General features: G+C 42.7%; 1 protein-coding gene across 1 annotated transcript in view; it reads right to left on the minus strand.

Annotated features, from left to right (window-relative positions):
* Positions 1-15,619, minus strand: part of LOC308078777 (ephrin type-A receptor 5-like) — a 110,784-nt gene extending 95,165 nt beyond the window's left edge. The window contains exons 1-2 of the mRNA XM_080420127.1: positions 15,357-15,619; positions 8,242-8,306 (exon numbers count right to left, since the gene is read on the minus strand). Of these exons, the coding sequence (XP_080276253.1) occupies positions 8,242-8,306; positions 15,357-15,456 (165 nt within the window). The 5' untranslated portion in view covers positions 15,457-15,619. The remainder of the gene's footprint in view (positions 1-8,241; positions 8,307-15,356) is intronic.
* Positions 15,620-24,573: the final 8,954 nt, after the last annotated feature.

The following is a 24,573-nucleotide window of genomic DNA, read 5'->3' on the forward strand; positions in this document are numbered from 1 at the left end:
AACTAAACGGAACACTCTGGACGTTACTGTGCACTGTGCTTACTGGGTAGATATTCTTTAGATATTCTCTCATGTTTTCTTGGTGGAAAACACATGGAAGCCACACCGTTATTAGACCCCATCTTGTGTTGTTTAGGCCTCTTATTGTTATTTTTATTTTTAGACTGAACAGGAAGGGCAGAGAGGATGAATGAAATGCAATGCAGGTTTCCTGCCGGAATTGAATTGGGGATGTAACCATTATGTGGTCGACACACTAACCGGTCAGCTACAGGTGCCCCCAAGCTTTGTATTATCCAAGAGACTATGTGATGCATGATTACACATTTTTGTTCCGCTGAGGACTACATATATATATCTCTTTTTGTCCCACGATTCTTTCTATAACGATCGCATTTCCCCTGACAGATCAATAATGTTTGAATTGATCTCATTTTATATCTAATCCTTCTGCCTTCATTCTCCACTGTCTTAGCTCTAATCCTTATTGCATTTTGTTGCCTCTTGTACCCTGCTTATCTCCCTCTTGCTTACTATTTCACCCTTCATGCACTATTTTAACACTTCTTGCTCTAATACTTCTCATTTTCCTCGTCTCTCATCTCATCTAGTGCAATCTACTGCAAATCAGACAAATCATTCATTCAGTCATTTTCTTGTATTGTTGACCTACATTTAACTTTTTGAAGCCAAGATTTCAATGCCAATGCACCTTCATAGCTGACTTCAATAATGTTCTAATAATAACTTGAATTGTTGGCTGCAATACACGCAATATTGGTTCTCATATGTCTCATATGTCCTATGAAAAGCACAGTCCTGCAAATGTGTAGCATAGCTTACAAAAAATGATATGCATATTGTATGAATCAAAACGCGTACCATATCGACCTTCCATTGTTAAGACAATGGAAGGTCGACATGGTACGCGTTTTGATTCATACAATATGCCGTGGAAAAAGTATAGTATGCTCGTAATCGTTTATTGTCAAAGTGGTCTATCACATTACCACAGTAACATCTGGAGTGCTAATCCACTTTCAACCGCCCTATTCTGGCCATGTCATTATAGGCAAAAATCATTTCCAAAATATAAAAAAATGGCAGATTGTCGTGTAATTAACTTGTAATTTGACTGTACACCTGCAGAGCTGTGGGACTGTTGAAATGGGTTACTGTCTCCTGTTCCTTTGTACTGACACTGATGAAGCCCAGATGGGCAACACGTCTGTTGAGTACACCAGACAGATTTTATCTGAATTTGCGAGTGCGGGACATTTCTCTTCTTGAGTTATGAAGAAATACAAACAGACTGACAACAAACAATTAAGCCTATAAGTCACTGATGAGAACAGTAAAATGCATCTGCATTTAATTCCTGGCTCATTTCATTTACGGCTCTTTAATTTACATACATTTTCAATTTATGTGCAAAATGTTTCCATCTGTGATTTAAAAAGGAAATCTATTACTATCTGTAATAGATTGTGACAACATATCTGTAATAAGTTACAGATATGTTGTCACGTTTGGTTGTGGTTAACCTCAGGGTTTTAAGCTTAGATTCACTTTAGCTATTTTATTTTACCACAATTAGGATTCGGCATGGTTAATTTGGTTGCTGCCTGGTTGACTCAACATGTTCCACATTCAAATCATATCATACGAAATGACTCGAAGGTTACCGTATGCCAAAGCATTAACAGTCAAAATAAAAAGCAATAGAAACTAAAATAATGATATCTCTCTCCCTATAGACACTCGCCATGGGACAAACCTGCCACACATCTTCAAAGTTTTTGACATCTTCAAAGGCAAAGTTTTCCCCCTCAAACACGACTACCCAATTTCTTATGGCCTCTTCTCTCTCCTGTGTTTTCTGTCTTGTCTCTCCAACTTTACAACTGCCCTCCCTGTCTTTGTGCCTCACCCTCTACTGTACACCTCTCTCCCTCTGTGATGCTCTCACACACACACACCCACACACACTCTCTCTCTCTTCTTGCCCTCAGCAGTGATTTTCCTTTCTCCACTTCAAAGCAGATGGGAAGGAGAGGAGAGGTGTTCTAGAGGTCACAGGAAGCCTGCTGTTTCTCCAAGGCTAACATGCGCGGGCGGGCACGCACACGCACACACACACACACACACACACACACACACACACACACACACACACACACACACACACACACACACACAAGGCAGCTGTGTGCACAAGCGAGCACTCGCAAATGTCAGACAGAATAGGATATTCTATAGGATATGGCTACAAACTGTGATCTTGGTTGTGATTTAGATTTTTTATGACCGATAAGTGCATAGTAAGGAAAAAAATTGCCATCTAAAGAAGAACATAGGCCCCTTCCTACATACAGGCTGTTTAATTAATTATTAATCAGAGCCTGTTAATTAAAACTTAAGTGTTAACTGCTATGTTAGTAATGGTTAGTTTGTCATTGGTTGAAGTGTTCCACACAGAGATAGTAATAGATTTCCTTTTTACATCTCTGATGGAAACATTTTGCACATAAATTGAAAATGTATGTAAATTAAAGACCCGTACATGAAATGAGCCAGGAATTAAATGCAGATGCATTTTACTGTTCTCATCAGTGATTTATAGGCTTAATTGTTTGTTGTCAGTCTGTTTGCATTTCTTCATAACTCAGGAAGAGAAATGTCGCGCACTCGCAAATGCAGATAAAATCTGTCTGGTGTGCTCAACAGACGTGTTGCCCATCTGGGCTTCATCAGTGTCAGTACAAAGGAACAGGAGACAGTAACCCATTTCAACAGTCCAACAGCTCTGGTAGGTGTACAGTCAAATTACACGACGATCTGCCATTTTTTAATATTTTGGAAATATGTTTGCCTATAATGACATGTCCAGAATAGGGAGGTTGAAAGTGGTTTAACACTCCAGATTTTACCGTGGTAATGTGATAGGACCACTTTGACAATAAACGATTACGAGCATACTATACTTGTTCCACAGCAAAAGTACTGCTCTGTACCTGTACAGCAGCCCGGTATGAGATATGATTGTGTGTGCCATGCCAGCACCCTTTCACCGTATCCGAGCATGACAAAATGAAAATGGAAATGCATGCCGTGCTTTGCCAGCGTGGCTCCAGCACGGTACAGATGTTCAGTGAAAACGGGCACGGATAAGTTGAAGCCCACGGCACAGTGGTGTGGCCATTCAGCCACATGGCACGTGTCTAGCAACAGCGGTATGCACTGGACCCTTTGCAGTTTGTCCTGAATATGGCACTGTATGCCTGCGGCTTGTGGGCATACAAAACATATGTGAGTGGCAGGTGGCATTCATATGTAAATACACTGTAAATGTTCACAATTCACATTTTATCATATGTACACTGCTCAGCAGCACTATGCTGTTCCTCCTTTTCCTATTGTTAAAGAGACAAACTAATAAACTAATACAATTGTTTCTTATAAAGTAGAATTTACACTATGCCAATGTTTTGGCATCATTTGCTTTATTGAGCAAGTGAAGACAGTGCGCAGGTGTTTTGAATTCTTTCTTTGATCTGTGTACGTGTATATTCCACCAACGCACCTCACCTCACGTCACAAAGATTTTATTTTTTACAGTAGCTATAATCTTCATAACACTGTTCTAATACATTTTACTGGGACATATCATTTGGGTCCTACACACAAAATCCTCACTTACAAATGGATAAGTTAAAGGTAGGGTAAGTGATTTACTTTGGTTAAAATAAGTGTTAAATAGCTCTATATTCTGATAGTGCTCATTGCTATAGAGTGTTTGTTCAGTAAAAGGAGTCTCCCATGTCTCTCCAGCTCTTTATTAAACAGAACATGCATTTTCAGTGCTCTCTCCTGATTGGCTTAAAATGTGTCACCTACCTTAAAATGTACTATATTCTGTTTACTAAAGAGCTGGAGAGACCCCTGTGACCGAACAAACGCTCTGTAGCAATGATTACTATCGGAATATAGTACTTTAACCTTTTTAACCCAAAAATATCACTTACCCTACCTTTAACAGTGTCAATACTGTGTATTGTGTGAAAGAAGTTGGAAATTACTGCTCGCAAAACAATGTGCTTGTGGTTGTCACTGTGGTCATTTCAGCAACTTCAAACTACTAATTTGCTGGGATATGTTTTGGCCAAGGCAGTTGCTTCATGTACATTGTAGTGCAGTTTGCAAAAAAAATAAGTATACATTCATATAATGAAACACACAATCCTCCCTCCTCTCTAATCTAAAATGGGTTTAGCATCTGTGCATTTTTTTCCAGATCTGTTATGACGCTCTGTTGAACTCCACAGGGTCCATAAAAAAGATTGAGAAAAATGGGGGTGTGGAATGACAGAGAGGGATGGGGGAAATGATAAGAGATAGGGCTGGGTGATATGAAGAAAAATAAATGTCACTATAACCAGAAGACCTTCTATCAATAACGATAAATATCATGACATGTGCTTAGGTATGAAAAATCACATGTCAAATACAGCATGATCATCACATTGGACTGCATGGTGAGCAGGAAGTCAAACTACAACTGTCAGCTGGGATTCTCAAGTCTTTCACAAATGTAACCCAGTAACTGCTTTGCAGCGTAAATGTATACATTCACAAAATTGTTTATTCTATTTAATTGCGCAGCACATTTGCATATACCCCAGCATATTATGTCCTCAGCATTTGACCCATCCAAACTACTAGGTTTAGGATCAGGGTCTGTTGGGATTATTAGCAGCAATAAGGAAATGCCTTGCTCAACGGTACAGGTAAGAATATGTTCCAAACATACATGCCTTTGTGTGTGGGAAGAAACCGACAAGAACATGGAGAACCTGCGAGTCAACACTACTATCCACTGTGATGTGATAGAAATCATCCGATGATATAATGACGATGATAGTCGTTAAATTATAAATATCGATATACTGCCCTGCCTACTGCGAGGAGGGGTTTAGGGAGAGACAGACAGAAAATGTTGTGTGACGTAGATGGATTGACATCGATAAGAAGAAAACTGAAAAAGAAGGAATTGGGGGCATTAAGTGACAACTAGAGAGGGACAGAGAGAGATGGGGAAGTTGCTGAATGAGAGAGAAAAGGAGTGAAAAGTTAGATGGAGAGAGCGAGAGAGAGAGACGGGGAAACAGGGAAGTTCTGTATAATTGTAAAAAAAAACGAATTCTGAATCCTGGGAAAGAAATACAGAGAAAAACAAACAAGTGGATCACTGAGGAACAGAGACATGGGGATGGGGAGTGATTTGACTATAGTGACAAATAAAAGGCAGGTAGGAATGAGAGCGGGGGAGCGAGACGGAGGGGTGTAAGGGAGTGGTGGAGAAAGATGCAGTGATGTTGAAACAGTGAATAAGTACGAGTGACGGCAGTAAATTAAAGAAACAAGTTGAGGGATGGGAGATCCCGAGAATCTGGGGGATGACTGAGCTCTGTGGAGAAGAGAAGAGAAGAGAAGAGAAGAGAAGAGAAGAGAAGAGAAGAGAAGAGAAGAGAAGAGAAGAACAGGGGAAAGACGACATAAGAGTGGAGGAGATGAGACAAGAAGTGAGGAGAGGAATGGGGAGGGGTGCCGGGTGGGGGGTGGAAAACGAGAGATGAAACAAACCATCTGGAACATGATCCTAAAAAGAGCTTCTGTGTTTCCTCAATGTCTTATTTAGCATCAGAGCGTTGCTGCTACTGCCAAGAGCGAATGTGTGAGGGTGTGTGTGTGTGTTTAAGCATGTCTGTCATCATGTGAACAAGGAGAGAACACATGAGTCCATACACCCGTTGCCAGTTTGCTATACTGTGCAGCCCTGTCTTATGAATATTAAACATGATAACAATCATCAACAATGGTGGACCTCCAAATTATAATAAGAAAAACTGACAGATTTCTTCCTTCTGCTTTCACTGTCAGACACAATGAAAACATATGTGTTAATCAGACCCCTTACACACACACACACACGGCTACACACCTCATTCTGTACTGTAGCTGAATAAAACATTACTAGATGATAACGTTGTGTTATCAGATCCATATATGATCTGTTTCTGCTGGGATGGTGTTTTTTTTCATGTTTCATCCCTCCCTCAATCTATCCATCCACCCTGCTTCAAGCCGTATACAGCATGCAGATGTAATGTATAATAACTCGCGAACACACACACACACACACACACGCGCACGCACTCACACGCACATGCACATGCACATGCACACGCACACGCACACCATAATCATGTCTTCATTAATATGATTGTATAGGGCTGCTTCCGTCAGCACTATCTCACCGGTGTCTACACACACAGAGAACAGAGAAGGGGCCATGACAGCGCTACACAGGGGTGTAGTTGAAAAGCGCTGTGGTCAGCCATATTGTTTGAGCGTACGTATATAGGATGTGTGTGTTGGGTTCAGCAACAGGAATGGTATGGGAGATTGTTCCATATGGATAGGAAAAGGCAAATTAATTCTCCATTTAAAAACAGAGCACTTGTTATGACCCAAGGGGGAATGAAAGGGAATTACATTTTCTTTTGCTCTCTCTCTCTCCCTCTCTCTCTCTCTCCCTCTCTCTCGTGAGCAGTAGCTACAGAGACACGGGAAGATGGAGAGATAGATTGGGGAAGAGAAAGTAAAAAAGCAGGACCTAGGGAAGACAGAGAAGGCTAACTAATTATTTTGCGTATCTGTGTGTGTGTATGTATATACCCACCCACCACACACACACACACACACACACACACACACACACACACACACACACACACATATATATATATATATAGTTATTTTTATTTTTTTGACCCTTTTCATAAAGAAATATACACATTTGATGGTGTGAATAACCTCCATTATTCCTATTCTGGATAATGATTCCCTAATTAGCCATCGCACAGGGAATGCTTTTTAAGTGGAAATTCAATTCACGGCTTGAGAATAAGATATTCCAGGGTGAATACCAATGTCTTATTCATGAATTCAATTTGCCTGCTAATAACAACCTGAAGGTTCTGGGAAATGGAAATGAACTTTGGCCTGGAACGGAGATGACTGGAGTTTTTTTTGGGGGTGTAATGTCACACGTCTCAATAAGGTCATTCCATCCACTCTTCAGTCTCTGGAAAACAGCAGCAGATCTACAACAATGCGTTGCAATGTAATGCGTTGTGTGGTTGTGCTGTGCATCTGCCGTGTTCGGCGCACAACCCTGCCGTAAAACGGAGTATAAATTAAGCGTAACCCTCTCCACTCCTCTCCTCTCTTGGCCTCTTTCTTCTCTCTCCTCAAGTGTCCTTTCCTTTCCTCTCCTGCCCTCTCCACTTCTCTGCATCCTCCACAACCTTTTCGCCGCCACGCTGCTGCACTCCCCTCCCTTCTTTTCTCTCCTCCTCACCTGCCCTTTATTCTCCAGTCTACCATCTACCCCGTCTGCGTCTCCTCTCCTCTCCCTGCCCCCCACCCCCACTCACCCTCTCCTCTCCAATCCCCCCACCTTTCATCTCATCACCTCTTTTATTACCTTGCTGGACAATGGAGACTCAACATTCAAGATCGTTACGTCACATTATACAGTACAAGTATAACAGAGTAAAATTATTGGGTTTTCGGCTCATGTTTGACCTTGTAGCGGCAAGAAAAGATAGCAATAGGAATAGCAATAAAGTAGCAATAGAACAATACATTTGTTTTAGAAAAAAATGCAGTACAATAACTTTCACAATGCAGGATATAAAGTGTTAGGTGCTGTGTGTGTGTGCGTGTGTGCGTGCGTGCGTGCGTGCGTGCGTGCGTGCGTGCGTGCGTGCGTGCGTGCGTGCGCGCGATGTTGAATACCGTCAACATTATAATTACCATCAGCACGTAACTCTATATACCCACAAGCTAAATGTATCAAAACAGAATTATATAACCTCCCTGCATAAAGTACTTCCCGCACTTTACTTTTAGAAAATAAATAAATAAATAATCTCGCCCTGACCAACCTTTAGGAGTCACCTTCCCCCTGCTGGCTTCTTCCCACCCGTGAACACGGCCAATTGTGTTTGTTGGAGCACCCAGCCAGCCCTGAGGCACCGTGGAGGAATCAAATCAATGCCCACCACCTGGTCTCTCCACGGTGGTGGGCAGGAACTTTACCCCCTGCACCACCATGCCCCTGGCCTGTACTCTGCAAACTTGTAGTCTGAAGTGGGAAGAGAAACAGAGACTCACCCCATTCCTTGGGTACGCCACCCAGCCCAGGTCCCCGGCCACAGAGCGAGAATCCAGTAGGTTCACTGTGGAAACACACACAATTGTGGGTCATTATTTTGTGGCATAAAAAACTTTATATACTATACAATATACTGTAATTCATGATTAACTAAGGTCTTGTTTCGGTTTTTGCAATACTCAAGTCCTGTTAGAATGAGGTTTGTTTAAATTCAAAAATATATTAACCAGTTTACTAGTCCATTGGTCGTTGCAAATTCCAGGAAATTTGTTTTCGGAGATCCGAGTAAACATTTTGCAACCCTACTCCCAATTAAAACAACGTGTACAGCATTTGGCTAATCAACCACAGAAGGCCAAAGAACCTCATAAATGTCATTGATATCCAAGCACACCAGCTGTTGTTTACAATACTCTTGGTACCATTTGAACCCTGATAAGCTGTGTTGTAAAATACGTGATGATGCACATTATCAACTTCTCCCACTTTGTCAATAGCCAAGCACACAGACACACAGACAGACAGGTCTACAGACAGACAGACACACAGGTGTCACATGTGTCCCCCTTTACGTGCACACATAAACACACAAACACACACACCCTGAGACTCCTCCAATGCGTGCGTGCATTCACACACACACACACACACACACACACACACACACACACACACACACACACACACACACACACACACACACACACACACACACACACACACACACACACACACACACACACACACACACACACACACACACACACACACACACACACACACACACAAGCCTTTGTGGGTGAACACAAACACACACCTACACACACACACACACACAGTATGTGGGTGAGCACATGTGCACGTGCACACACACACGGCTGCTCTTCTCCTGGTGTCTCGCCTGCTCCAGAGATTAATAAAAGATGTCCTTAGGAGGTGATTAGACATCTAATTAGGCCATAAAGAACAGATAAGTGATGCTGAACTAGATCATGAAGGGTAGGTTACCTCTCTCGGTCTATCAGTGAACATCAAAATCCTTTTAAACAAGGTTACAATCTCCATTCTCATTATCATTAACTGTGAAAAAGTGGCTTAAATCAGACATAATCCACAATGTCAAACCTTTAAAAACGTGAGTGCCAGCGTGACTACTCTTCTGGGGGGAACATTTGCCAAAAATAGCTGATCTACAAGCTCACTGTGCCTCTGTGAGCTTTTAGATCTGCAATTTTTGGTGGAGAGATTTGGTAACTCAGGTCTGTTCTACAAAGAATAGAGGGTTTAAGTGGTTGATGTATAGGGGCGGTCTCCTTTAAGGTTTGTGATGACAAGTTGTATACAAGTGTCTGTTATTCTGCTGTTTTAATGTATCGCTAATCTTCATAAATAAAGTGGCTACAGCTATGGCTAATCTCTTGAGAAAGAAGTAGAAGTTATTTATCTGTTTTGTTAGCATGACCATCACGTGATCGATAGATCAAATCAAACAGCGGTATCCATTGCCTGGCAAAATATCTGCCAGATTCAACTGTTATATCATAATTACCCATTATGAAATATTATTTGACCAGTGGCTGTGATGAATTAGTGTTCCAACACATGACGGATCCCTAATATAATCTTATCTAAGAGGTTTTCCAGCCTGCTACTGATGAAAGCAATGAGGAATCTATCACACCTTTTATTTGTATCTCCTCCTTCAGTGACTCTTAGTTCTTAATGTCTCCTCTCCTCCGTTCATCTCTCCATTTCTCTAATCAAACATGGGCTTGCACCAAACTGTATCTGTCTGTCTATCTCTCTCTCTCTCTCATATTGAAGAGGGATTTGACCAAACAAAATTATCATCAGCAACCAAACTGTCAGGTTTTATATCTCATGTGTTCCCTTGTGTGCTGGCCCAAGTATTTCACCGCTGGACAGAAATGTTTTACTGATGGGAGACAATAGCAGGCCCTAATTGAGATGCATGACATTTGGCACAGCATCAAGCTGTTGATGCTCACAAATTGATCAATTAAAATGGGAATTGATTTGGTGGAGGGCAATGAATTAGCGACACAGAATTTCCTCCAACAGTCCTTTGTCAGCAGCAGAAATACAATTAGAATATGTGACACTGAAATTAGTTGTCTCAGGTGTTTTGCTCACAAGCAATACTGTTTCATCATCTTCATCAATGAACAAATAACTATTATCTAATTGCTGTCAAAGCAGTGAGCACTGTCTTGGTTTGGGGGCTACATTCTTCTGTTGTGCATGAGTGTTCATTTAAAGGAGCAGGTCACCCATTTTCAACCTTATCTTCATATCATTTGTCCTCACAAATGCTCATTATACGATGGCACTCACTCTGTGTCTCAGGGGTGGTCTCATGTGTTCAGAAACCTGTCTACCAATGACATGGACATGTCCATTAGTGATAACCAATTATATGAAGATAATGTTGAGAATGGGTGAAGTGCTCCTTTAACTCTGAAACAGTAGCAATGGACCAATGCATTCAAAAGCAGTATTCCTGCACTGTGTCTAAAGTGAATTTATTTTACAATCCTACTTATAAATGAATAATATGTGACAATTCTTTGGCTGTGGATTTTATATGCAGATAGCATATTTCTGTCCCCCACATGCTTTCAATTTCTTTCTTCTGTTTGATGTTGAGGAAAACCGCCTATTGTGCTTTAGATAAAACGATCACAAATTGGCATACACACACAACTGTAACTGAAGTAGCCTATCTCGCAAGCAAGCTCCAAACCTCTTTCAGTCACGCAGGCAGATGCACACATAACAAAGTCGCACGCACGCACGCACACACACACACACACACACACACACACACACACACACACACACACACACACACACACACACACACACACACACACACACACACACACACACACACACACACACACACACACACACACACACACACACACACACACACACACACACACACAGAGTTGGGTCAAGAACTCCCCATGTTGCTGCCATTAATTGTCACAGTCATTGCTTGCTGTCTGCTGTGCACTGTTCCCCAAATGGACCGCCTGGTCCACTTCTGGGTCCATTTTTACGCTCCGAGTTAAATGAAAACTGAGGACTTAAAGTGTGCCTCCTGCCACGAGACACCAGGAAACACTGTGTGGTGGCACAGATTTTGAAGACTAACAAATAGAAGAATGTACTAAATATACATACTGCGGTACTGCCATGACAACACTTCCCTCGTGGGATCAATAAAGATTTATTTATCTATGAAGTATGAACACACTGGTTCTCAACTCATTTCACCCTGGAACTGGAAGTGTTAATTCAACTCTGAGAGTGTATAAATGTATCCTAATTATGGCTCCATTTGGTTACATATACACACTGAGTTACTAATGTATAAAGACTCGGGATTCTACAGTGAAGTCAGGAAACTCAAACATGATATTAATCTTCAACACAATACTGTACATTGTCTCCTTCTGTACATGCTATGAAAGTTTGCCATCCATATCAAAGACACAAAAGACAGGATGCTCTCATATTGTCGCTGTCGGGTGGGAACCTTGTATGTCCAAAACTGTTACTTTTTCAAAGAACATGTGTTCCAATGCACGTTGAAACTAAATGTAGGCTGAGCGTCAGGCTAAATAGTTTGTGCAGTACAAAATCTGACTGTTCATTTAACTTACGAGTATAAAAATGGAACTTAAGAGGTTGACACTATTTTGCTGTGAGGGCTAAAGTCCCCTGTGGTTCCTCAAGGATGTCTCGAGCAAACTGCAGAGCTGCGTTATTAGACTGAATATCATAGCACAGTAAGAGACTATTCAATAATGGTTACTTTAATCGGGGCCTTCACTCTCCCCCACAGTTCTGCGCGCTACAAAGTGATTAGGCTCCCTTTTGTTAACACAGGCTCCCTGGCCAGTGTGTGTTGTTGAATGAGGTGTACTGCACGACACTGGTTATCAAAGGCCTCATTTGTTATTGTTAGAAATGGGAGAATAATATAGAATGCAACTTCCTACAGCAGGGGTTCCCAATTTTCAAAGCCACACTCAATTCACCTTTTTATGCCATGGTCCGCAGGACCGCAGCCAGAGGCTATGGCTATTTGAGGGTCTGTGGCATTGAAAATTGGGAACCCCTGCTGTAGGAAGTTGCATTCTATATTGTTCTCCTATTTCTATTGCTGTGGTGATGTCAAATGTAGAGGACAGAATATACACAAGACCTGGAGAAGTCAGTTCAAAATCACATGTCCAGAAGCCCTGTGGCTGTGTGTATACACATGTGGAGGCTACACAGCAAAATCCTCAGGGTTCATTTGTCCATTTGTAACTATGAGCCGCAGGGTCAAATGTAACCAAACGGACCTGTAGTGTAGTGACCTTTGTGCTCTCTCAGAGTTAAAGCTGCAATCCAGAACTTTATTTTAACCAATATGAATGGTAGAGTAGGCTATACAATAGAACTAGTGCATCTATTCTGCAGTGGTTGGAGGTGGTCTCCTCTCCATGCTCTTCCACTGAGAAAGGTAGATTCTGTGTTCAGGTAAGAACAGGCCTGAAGCTCAAAGCGCAATATCTTCCCTGCCCGAGTGGAAGTGGGCAGGTTCCGTCTTAGCGGTAGATATTTCGGGTTTGAGTTGCACATTTAAATTAATAAAAAGGATTTACTTTGTATCTGTCCATCCATACTGTGTTTCCTACCCTATTCAGGGACATATATAGGAGTGAAAACAATACCAAATGCTTGGTGGTCCAGCTTTCTGCCATTGAGTCACTAACTTACAGTTATAAACATTCACTGTCCAACTCACAGCCTCACAGAGGCAGCCCAGAGGAGCTGTCTTTTAAGAGGCACAAATCCCATCAATACCGTCACCTTAAAAGTGATTATTTCCCAAGACACCATTCTCCCAGTGTGTGCGTATGCATGTGTGTGTGTGAGTGTGTGTGCGCGACGCGTACACTAATTACTGTCTAGTCTAGACATAGTAGGCTATATAGACTTTCTGTCCATGGGCCAACCATCAGCATATTTCAGTCCATGCTGGTCTGCTGTGCAGCCCATTACATTTCTACGGATAATTTCTAAGATGTTTTAGTGGTTGTGATTGGTAGGCTAGGCTTATAGTCTTGTTAATCACTGTCACCTTTCTTTTATATATCATTTGGCAATGTACTACTGACCTAAAGTCATTAGGAGATTTGGTGCTGTAGTAGTAGGCTAGAGTTTTCACTTAATGATGGTGTGCGCACAGGCTTGGTAAACTTGGCTTGGCACAGATTTTTGCAGTCTTTTTTTCTCTGCAATAATGATGTCCTTCAGATATGAGTGCTGCAATCTCTTTCCCCGAGAAGACTGAACGGCTACACATTAAAATCCTCAGTGTTCATTAATCAATTTGTAACTGAGACTGCATGCAAACGTTAACCAAATGTACCGTACATTTGTACAGTCTCAGAGTTAAATTAACACTTGGGATTTTATAGCACAGCCAGATCAATCCTATGCGCTAAGTGAACAATAATGTGAACACGGAGTCAAATAATAAATCTGCCATGTTATGATAACCACACAGTGATGTATGTCGTCCTTGCCCCGATAGTAGAGCCTTGAACAATGCATTCATTTCAGGCCATTTAAGTGCTGTTGATTCCGGGGACAATAGCTGTGGGAAAGAGCTTCTTCCCGTCAGGTCAGCGTGGGATTTATAGATTATTGGTTCTCAAAGTGGGGTCCGGGGACCCCCAGGGGTCCCTGGAGGGGTTCCAGGGGGTCCACAGCAAAATGTGATACCTTGGCTATTTCAAAATAGCAGATATACAAGCTCAAGCTCACAGCGAGCTTGTACATCTGCTATTTAAAAAAATATATATTTTGAACATAAATCTTCTCTTCTGGGGGTCTCTAGCACAACATATTTTCAGATGGGGGTCCGCGGCCAATTATATATACATTTTGGGGTCCTTGACATGAAAATGTTTGAGAAGCATTGATATAGATTACTGTTGTTCCTGGTGTGTTTTATTATCAGAGATGGTGACAACACATTTAGGCACAGCAGGGGTCATGGAGTTGGTTGTATGCGCTCAAATTGTTACATTAAAACAAGAATGTAGTCTCTTTGTTGGAAGTGTTCCACTTGTATCTGCCTATTAGCCGACAGAGGTTTGTTTCCCTCTTAACAATAAAATTGGTAATAATCCTAACACTACACAACTATAAATGCTAAGAAAAGCAATGCAACTAACGAATGACAATGTAGAATGAGTTATTTCATGGTTAGATTTTATTGCCAAATAGTGGCAACTATTTTAACCAGGCTGGAATTGTGTTTCAAAGAAGTGGTGCAATAACTCAAGCGTCTGAAGTCATTATCATGGCACTCAATGTACAAAGGTTAAGGTTTTTTTTTTATTAGTCTGTAGCCTAGTACTGGGACACGGAAACGGTAAATCAAACTAACAGTTTACAGCTGTCATCGTTAATTATATGCTAGTAGACCAGTGGTTCCCAAAGGTTTTAGCTCGAGACCCAAAGAAGAAATTTGACGTTTTCCCGGTACCCAAACTAGTGAAAATAGCAGATGTACAAGTACACGCGTTGTGAGCTTGTATATCTGCTATTTTCACTACTTCTTAAATTTGTTTAAGTTTTAATTCTTATTTTTGGGGAATGTTTTCGATTTTTTTTTCAAAAAATAATTATGTTTTGAAATGTACTTGTGACCCATAGAAATGTGTCCGCGACCCACAAATGGGACCCGACACACTGTTTGCGAAACAGTGTTCTAGACAAATGTCTTAATATCGACAACTGAACTGTCAAACGCTGTCGGCCAATCCTCCTCCCAGACTTGGACTTGACCGTGCTGCCTAAACGGGATCGAACCCCCTCCAAAAAAAAGAAGCCCCCCCTGTCATTCACACGTGTGTGTGTGTGTGTGTAGTCTCTACTTGATGTGCGAGTATTCCGCTTCAAGTAGTCATTCCGCGACGCTCGCCGAAAGTAGCAGGTCTTTACAAAGCTCACACCTTCGTAGTATAACGGCTGTATCAATAATACAGCCGTTACAGGTCACCGTCTGCCTTCAGTGCCTTACCTTGATTTGCGGGGATGCACCACGCTCCGAGGACAGCTACACTCCAAAACCAGGTCCACGATGCCCCGCATACCCCGATACAACTCCATCGAGCCCGCATGGCTCATCAAAAAAATAGAAAAAAAAATAATTAAGGAACACAATATCCTATAAAACAAACATCACAAACATAATCGACAGTAGCTACGGGTCGTCAGCGACACGAAACTCAGTGATAAAGAAGAGATCATCGGTGTCGCTTTTGTCCCCGCCGGTCAGACAGTGAGATAACTGGATAGGTAGGCAAGGCAAGGCAAGGCAGCAGCCAGTGTGAAGAAGAGAAGAGCGCTCTGGATTTGGAGAGGTTGAACACGAACACGAACACGCACGGCGCACAAAACTGCCAATCTGGGGACGCGACGCGCGGAGGCGGAGAGAGAGAGGCTCTCCAAGTCCAATCACGGCTTGAGGTGATTTCTTTTGCCTGCAATCACTGCTGCTAGACCAGATGTTCTCACAGTGTCTCATGACCTCCGTGATGTTAGCACGTCCCATATATGATGAAAAAAATTGCGTCGTTCTTTACTGCTGGATTTGTGCTACATTGTGTGCCGTAAATGTTATAATTTGTGCTGGTATGATTTTTGAGATACTTTAAGTTATGTGTTGTTTATGAGCTTTGCTGAGCTTTGCACCCCACATTTTTGGGGTTCGAATCGAACAAAAACAAATAGCCTCATTCTTTAAATCCAGTTCTAAAGAAAAACACAATTTTATTCATGTTTTCATAATATTTCATCACTTCATGGAGGTTTTTTCATGTCAAGGAGGACCCCAAATATATTTTGCAACAGACCCCCATCTGAAAATATGTTGTGCCAGGGACACCCCCCTCCCCCTACATGATTTGTGTTGTTAAAATGTAAAGAAAAATATTCATTTTTTAAAGTTTCTAAGTTTATTTTGGAAAATAGCAGATCTACAAGCTCACAAGATCGGCTATTTTCATATGGCTGATGTAGCTATAGGCTATAGGGTTCAAGTGGTTGAACTGATTTTGATGCAATATTGTCTCATTTTGTTGGGGACCCCCTGGTACCCCCTCAAGGACCCCTGGGGTCCTAAGACCCCACTTCGAGAACCAACGTGTTCCACCCCCATCCTTGTGCGGATGGACGCATGCACACACGCACACAAACAATTTCAGAGGCCAACCTGCAAATTGAGGGTTACGAGTTTTATACCCGCAGCCCAACGTCCAGTCATGAGTTACACTGACGAGGTGCCCCTGAGCAAGGCACCACAGTGGAGGACTTCCTACCAGCTTCTCGCTAGAGGTCATTCAGTTGGCCTATAGCAAGAGTAATACCCAAAAAAATATTAACACTTGCAGAAGGCCATCGAGTAGGACAGCTCTTGAAAATTCAGTGCACGATCAGAGAAGCGACTCAAAGCTGAAATTCTGTACGTCTCATGTCCTATATACCCGGGATTCCAAGCTCAGGTGGGACACGACATTTCTACCACTCTTCCCAGAGGGAATCCCTGCATACGTGACCAGGGGAGATAATGAGCTTCCGGCGGTACTACTTGTCAACCTATAGGTGTTCTACCTGACACCAGTGTCTAAATTTCTCAGTGGAAGAGAAGGGAGATCACCTCCAACCACTGCGGATATAATAGTTATTTTGTATTAACATACTCATACATACATAATTTTTGCCTCGGTGAAAACTAATTGTGGAACCCTGCTTTAGGCTGACCTTCTTTATGCTTAGCGAATGAGGTCCATTGTTTCTTGAATAACAAAAGAAAGAAAGAAAGAAAGAGAGGTACATCATTTTGACAAAATGTGTTCATGTGTGTGTGTGTGTGTGTGTGTGTGTGTGTGTGTGTGTGTGTGTGTGCGTGTGCGTGCGTGGAGGAGGGATTCAATTCTAGGCAAAAAAGTACCCTAAATCCAGTTAGATGGACCCTCTACAGGTGCACCTCAGCAATCAGCATACAGTAGCGCTCGGACTTGCTTCAGGACCTACGCTGCCAAATACGATAGTGTGGGGGTTACTGAAACTGTTCTTTTTAATCTGTCTATCTACGTATATTGTTGCTGTCGGGCAGGAACCTCTTATCTCCAGATTTACCTTTGTGTGTTTTTTCACAGAAAAGTATAAAAAGTAGAAGATACAAGGCTCAAAGATTTTAGCTTGTAGATCTGCTACTCTTGCTATTTTTGAATTTGAATCCTGAAAAGAGTTTTGGACATATGAGGTTTCCACCTAACAGAGACGATATGTATCTATCTATCTACCGTATGTATTCTGTCTGTGATACGGAATGTACGTTTACCAATATGATTATTTTTGTTCCAATGGGGGTCTATGATAACCCAATCCACCAGCAGCTGAAAAGACATGGGTTGCGACTGATAGCAAAAAATAAATACAAGTTTATTTTAATTTAGCAAACAACTAAATCCAGCTCTGTGTCAGAGAAACCGTGTGGGAGAGGGAAATTATGGGGAAGAGAGAAAATCAAACTCGACTGACGGGTCCATGTCGATTTTTTGATTGTATGAATTCAAGGAGTGCTAGACAGTACACAGCTGTGTGTGTGTGTGTGTGTGTGTGTGTGTGTGTGCGCGTGCGTGCGTGTGCGTCAACAAATATAGGTTGGAGCATGCAGGGGTCAGATGTGAATGAAACGCACATAAACAAAGGGAAAGAGCGTTATACTGTAGATGGAATATAACAAACATGGAATTAAGAAATGTGTGGCAACACAGACAGACCAACACATCTGCTTACTTCCCTGCTCTGACAAGCATCTGGTGAGGTCATTATCTCTGCCATGCAGGCAGAGATCCTGCATTCGGTCGTGTCTGTCTGAGTCTGTCTGTCTTGTCCGTGTGCAGCTATTCACACAAACTACTAGGAAAATATTTTTTCATTTTGAATTGCAGCCTACAATTATACATTTTATTTGTCCAGTTTCTGACCCCGCACGCCTTCTTCTGTGCAGAGATGTACAACAGAAACCATCAACAAAAGTCAGAACGTGAGCAGCAAGCAACACGAGAGACACATTACAGTGGACAGAAACCAACCCCCTTTTTCAGTTGAACAATCTATAACATAGAATTAGAACACACAGAAAGGACACCAGGGAGAGATCTGAAGAAACAGACAGTTTACTTTTTCTGTGTCTGTCTGTCTGTCTGTGTCTCTTGCTTGTTCTCATTGCATGTCTCTCTGTCAGTTCTCTCCCTCCCTCTGTCTCAAACCCTCTCTAAGTGGCATGTACTGTTGCTTTGATCATTCTGAGGATTCTGGGTGATTTTCTTGTGGCTTACCCTGCTGACACCTCCCACGCTCTTTGTGCACATGCTCACGCAATCACGCACGCAAGCACGCACACACACATGAATGCACGCAAACGGACGCATTCATGGATACACATTCATATGCTTTACATAGTATGCATAAAGCTGTGTACTGTAATGGACAAGGACAAGTATAATGGACAACGGAAAGCCATGTAATGGGCACATGTCCAGACACACAAACACACGCACACACACACACACACACACACACACACACACACACACACACACACACACACACACACACACACACACACACACACACACACACACACACACACACACACACACACACACACACACACACACACACACACAAACACACACACACACACACTCTTGTTCCATCCCAGCCAGGAATGTACCTCCCATAATCCCATAATGCCTTTCTTTTATATAGTCTGCAGGCGAAACACATTCTAGCATGTTTAAATCTGTGTTTGTTTGTAGGGTTAAGACGAGTCCCACCCTACTGTAGTTGGAAGTTCCGGGAGCAGTGGAGGGTGGCATAAAAAGCATCTGTCCACAAAGTAAAATCCTGAGTGTTCATTTAACACTCACTGGAACAGTGCCCGTTGGGCACCAGCCTATTCGGGAACGATGCAATAGGGAATGCATGCAATACCCATTATACCCGTTGTAACCGTCTCTCTGTCTTCGTCCCTTTTGTGCCCATATATGTAGATCTCTGTATCTGTCTGTCCATGACCCATTTATGGCCATATATGGAGATTCCTGATGTTATCAGTATATGGCTATTATCAATATATCGGGGGGGATCTGCGGTTCTGGAAAGTCCTTATGCAGTGGTAAACGTCTGTGGAGAATGTGTGGAGAATGCTTGAAGAGTGCAAATCAAATGGCAGGTGTGGGCAATTCGACAGGCGTGGGGAATTTGACAAATCAAGCTTAGGCTGGGGTTGCCATGGCAATCATTTGGCTTATTTGGGCAGAGGCCAGAGCCTTTTCTGGCGGTTCTCGACAACCGCCTATCGATCGACTTGACACCAGGCACTGCACTCCCTCGGGTCGTCTGCGACGTGCGTGGCAAATTTGAAGTCGGTCGTTCAAACTGTTCTCGAGCTACGTGGATTAAAGACGTACGTACAGATATTCTGTGCATTTATTGTAAGATTGTAACCAAATGGACGGGTCCAGTCTTGGAGTTACAGACCGATAAATTATGGATGAGGATTTTACTGTGTAGGTTGTAGAGGGGCTTTGATAAACCTGTGCTGCCGTATCTTCCCTAGGGTTATTACGGCAGCTGACCAATCAACGCAAGCTAAAGCGAAATCTTCCCTTGGGGTTAAACAGCAGCCGTCCAGTCAGTCCAGCTAAAGTTCCACCACATTCTGAACTGTCACCACGAGTGACCTCGCTACTTAACACTATATACTTCGTTGACCCAGGTCCCCCAGGAGTCTGTACTTGGCCCGCTCCTTTTTTCCCCCTCTACACCAAATCGCTTCACCAAAAATAGCTGATCTACAAGCTTGTGATGCGTTTTGAGCTTGTCGATTATTTGGAATGTTCTCACCCCAGAGGGATTCTAGGGTACACGTGAGGAACTTACCATGTCAAACATGGATGACACTCAGCCACAAAGCGTGTTTGCCATGGTTGGTTTGGTAGAATTCATGGCTGAGGATACACTGGAGTTTATCCAGGCGCAAAGGAACCAAAACATGGAGCAGTGACCTTCAACGGTTCACAGAATGGCTGTGTACCAACAAAGTTTAGTCACGCCAGCAGCACACCTGGTCTGAGCCAACTCTCTCCCCACACTATATATCGGGGAATCCTAGCAGTAGGCATTAGTAACAAATTATCACACGGCATCCATCACTGCCCTCATATCATCCAATCAGCTCGGCTTGATAAGCCTGCCCTCGGGTGGATAGCCTCGGCGAAGTGGTAAGTAGCTCGCTCACATCCACATTAAAGTGTATTATGGCAGGGGATAGTCGGGTTTGATGACTCAACCATGAGCACAGTTTGCCAGGGGCACCGATATCTGTCTGTCTTTCTCCCCCTCTCTTTCTGGCTACCACTCTCACTCCAATTTATGTCTCTCTACCTCACTTCTCTTTCGAACCTCCCTCTCTCTTTGAACTTTGCATGCCCTCATATCGCATGCACATTCACAGAAAGTTAAGCACACACGCACGCGCACACGCACACGCACGCACGCACTTGGATTGTGGCTATATCCATGGTTGCCACAGCCAGTTTAGATCCGTTCTAAAACCAGGAAGTCAAAACAGTGACTCAAGCCAAGAGGATATCTGTCAGCATAAACACACACACACACACACACATGGATGAGCACGCGTGCCTGTGTATCCATGCATGTGGGTGCATACACACGCATGCACACGCACATGCACGCAAGCACAGATTAGCTGTTGTTAACTAAGTAGGAATGTCTGGACTGCAGATATGATGGAGAGGAGATGGCCGTTTCCATCCTGAAGGGTTTTCATCCTAATCACTGCGTTACAACTTGCTCACATACTGTCGCAGCGAGAGTTAAGCACAGTAAAATCCTGAGTGTTAATGTAACTCACTGAGTTAATTAGCCTCTGGATTTTATTGCGAGGAAAGAAGGTCTCACATTGCTTCGCAGCTATGCTGGGCTGGCAATAACAGAAGCTTTTCAGGTGTAGGTATTTGTTGTTGATTTCATCATGTGCCCTTTAAAAGAGAGAGTCCAAACATGCTCCTACGAAGGCTCTATGCCAAAACACATCAGCATGTATTTTCTTGTGTCTGAAAATAACTCTTCAACAAGGATGACATTTTAGGTGATTTTTGTTATTTGTTTAGCTAATTCTTAGTACCTGAATACTTTTCCCCATCGTTTTGGGAGGATCTCTATAGAAGTTATTTTTGTGGCAGAGCACCCAGCTGTAAACCAGCCAAAAAAGAAGCACACCTGTTCCTCCTACAATCCAACAGAAACGTTTCCTTCAGTAGTTTTTTATGGTGGCGATTACAAAGTATTGAAGTAACTGCAGTTACCCCCTGCATGGAGAACAATTGGTTTCCGTCAAACACCAAAGTGATCTAAGATATTTCATGTAGAGGTAAAAAAAAAAAAGGAGGGGCCTAAGTATAGACCCCTGGGGGACCCCGAGTATTCAGTATAGGGTTTAAGTGGTTAAAATGACGTTTTATTCATTAAAATAAGTTCTGGCTTGCAGCTTTAAGTGCCAATGGGTGGGATAGATACTCAGGGGAAGTGAGGTAATTCTGCATATGTAACAACACCTTAAATAACCCCTCAACCCCTCCTTTTCCTTCTCACCAACCTCACTCTTTCTCATCCTTTTGCTCAGCCAGACTGAAGAGTGTGCCATGAGACGTACAATACTGTAACATCCCCAAACGCCCTACTCTCTCTCACTCAGGGACACACACACACACACACACACACACACACACACACACACACACACACACACACACACACACACACACACACACACACACACACACACACACACACACACACACACACACACACACACACACACACACACACACACACACACACAAAACATCACCTCCGTTCCCCAATAAGCAGCTTTGGGGCAGAGACCAGCTGGGCTCCGCTTGGCGGTTGCTGCTAGGAATTCTGGGAATGTAATACATTCTGGAATGCCATGAGGAGATGTGATGTGACATTTCATTGCACATTAGACCCCAATACAATGAGATGGCTACATTAATTAGGATGTCGGGCCTCATCCCTCTTCGGGGGTGGGGGTGGCCTATTGCACATTTTAGTTTAGAGTAACAACAAAGTGGTTGGGCTTCGGGTTGTCGAACCTTGGATACAAACCTCTACTAACCCGGGTTAGTGGAACTAGTTTGCATTATTGGGACAGTTAGAAAAGGACAGTGTCAGTGACACTGAAAAGAACAATACGAGGGGTGGCAGTAGCTGAGTGGGTAGAGGAACAAAAGGAGGGGAAATTGGAAGGTCGGGCTCAGGGAATCGGAAGGTCACCGGTTGGACCCCCGGTCCGCCCCATATCTATGTGTCGAAATGCCCCCGAGCAAGACACTTAACCCCTAACTGCTCCCCGGGTGCCATATTAATGGCAGCCAGCCAGCCACTGCTCCTAATGGGATGGGTAAATGCAGAGGACAAATTCTACATACAGTACGTACAAATGATCTGTAGCAAATACCCAAACAACTAAAAGGGACACAATTTATCTACGGTACATATTATTATTATTTTATGAGAGTTAATCATAACATTTTAAGCACTGTTGAACTGATTTTGAGTCCTGTTTCTACATAAATAAATGAAATAAATACTTCCAGTTTCTCGATCACAGAGCACAGAAGCAAGAGATAAACACGATGGTCAGTATTTTTTATTATACATACAGTATCATGCATACAGTATAATGCCCAGGTAGCTGCTGAATCGAGGGTTCTACCAGTTCAACATCGCTTTCAACCATAGCGCCCTTATTCTGGGGCGCACTTTCTACAAGCTCACAACACTTCGCAACGCAACGTGTTGTGAGCTTGCTGGCTATTTCTGGCGCAGAGATTTCGTGTTGAGGGAAAAAAGGAGCGGTATAGAAGTATAGAGCCCTGGCGGACCCTGGTCAACTAAGTATATAGGGTGTTAAGTATTAAGCGATTTATGTTTCATATTTTTAATACTAACTTTTAAATAATCTTATCACTACTTATTTAGTTATTATTATTATATAAGGAAGTGACTAGCTATCTGACGAATCAACTAATCTTGAACAAAGTTCAACCCATATTCCCCCCCCCCCAACTCTCTGTCAGCTTAGCTGGCCTCTATTTGACCCCCTCTGCATGGATAACTGGTTTGGGGTTTATATAAAAAAGGAAATCCAACAAAAAATGCACACACACTTGCACGGAGAACAGAAAAATACACGCTTGCACCAAAATACACACACGCACGCACGCTCACTCACGCTTGTGCACGCACGCACGTACGCACACGCACACACACACACACACACACACACACACACACACACACGCACGTACAGCCCCCCCCCCTCCCCCCTCCCCCCCAAGGCATCGTTAAGCCCTGCTTAGCAGCTCAGTGAGGCTGGCAGGCAGGACAGCTGATATTCTCTCTCTATTCTGGCTGCTCCCCTCTGCAGTCTGCTCCAAATCCTGCTCTCCTCTCCTTCTCAAAATGCTCCCTGGCTCTCAAATCAGGACCTATAGAATCTATACTTTGTGCTGCAGAATAGAGAGGAGGCCGCTGAGGGGAAACTCATGCATTATGAACGCATGCAGGCGGTGGAGGTTTGGGTTTTCCTAGAGCCTGAGGACTTGAGATGAACCCTGTGCAATGCTAGTCTAAAACTATGTGATTTCACTTGGATTTAGAGATGATGTGTGGGTGTGCTTATTTGTGTGTACGGTACTGTACATGTTTGTGTACAGTGCGTGTGCATGCTCTTGTGGGTGGACAACGGTGGGTGGACCGTGGGTGGGGGTCACAAACGTAACATGCCCATATGGACACAACTTTAAACTAGTGATTTGAACTAGAATAGAATGTTATATACTGTATACTATAGGGCTGCAAATATCAAATATCTGCGATTATTCTATTGATTACTCTTTAATAATCAAATTATCGGGAATCATATTTTTTATATAAAAAAATATAAAAATGGAACACAATTGTTATTATTTTTTATAATTGACAAAATCGATTAGTCTGATTAATTACTATATATAAGTATATCACTATTTTATACTTACCATCTACAGTACATGCTCACAATGTGACACAATGTGTCACGCGTGTGCCTTGCAGATCTGCTATTTTCACTA

The sequence above is a fragment of the Gymnoscopelus braueri genome (genome assembly GCF_963280865.1).
Source record: "Gymnoscopelus braueri genome assembly, chromosome: 22".
NCBI classification, from domain to species: Eukaryota; Metazoa; Chordata; class Actinopteri; order Myctophiformes; family Myctophidae; genus Gymnoscopelus; species Gymnoscopelus braueri.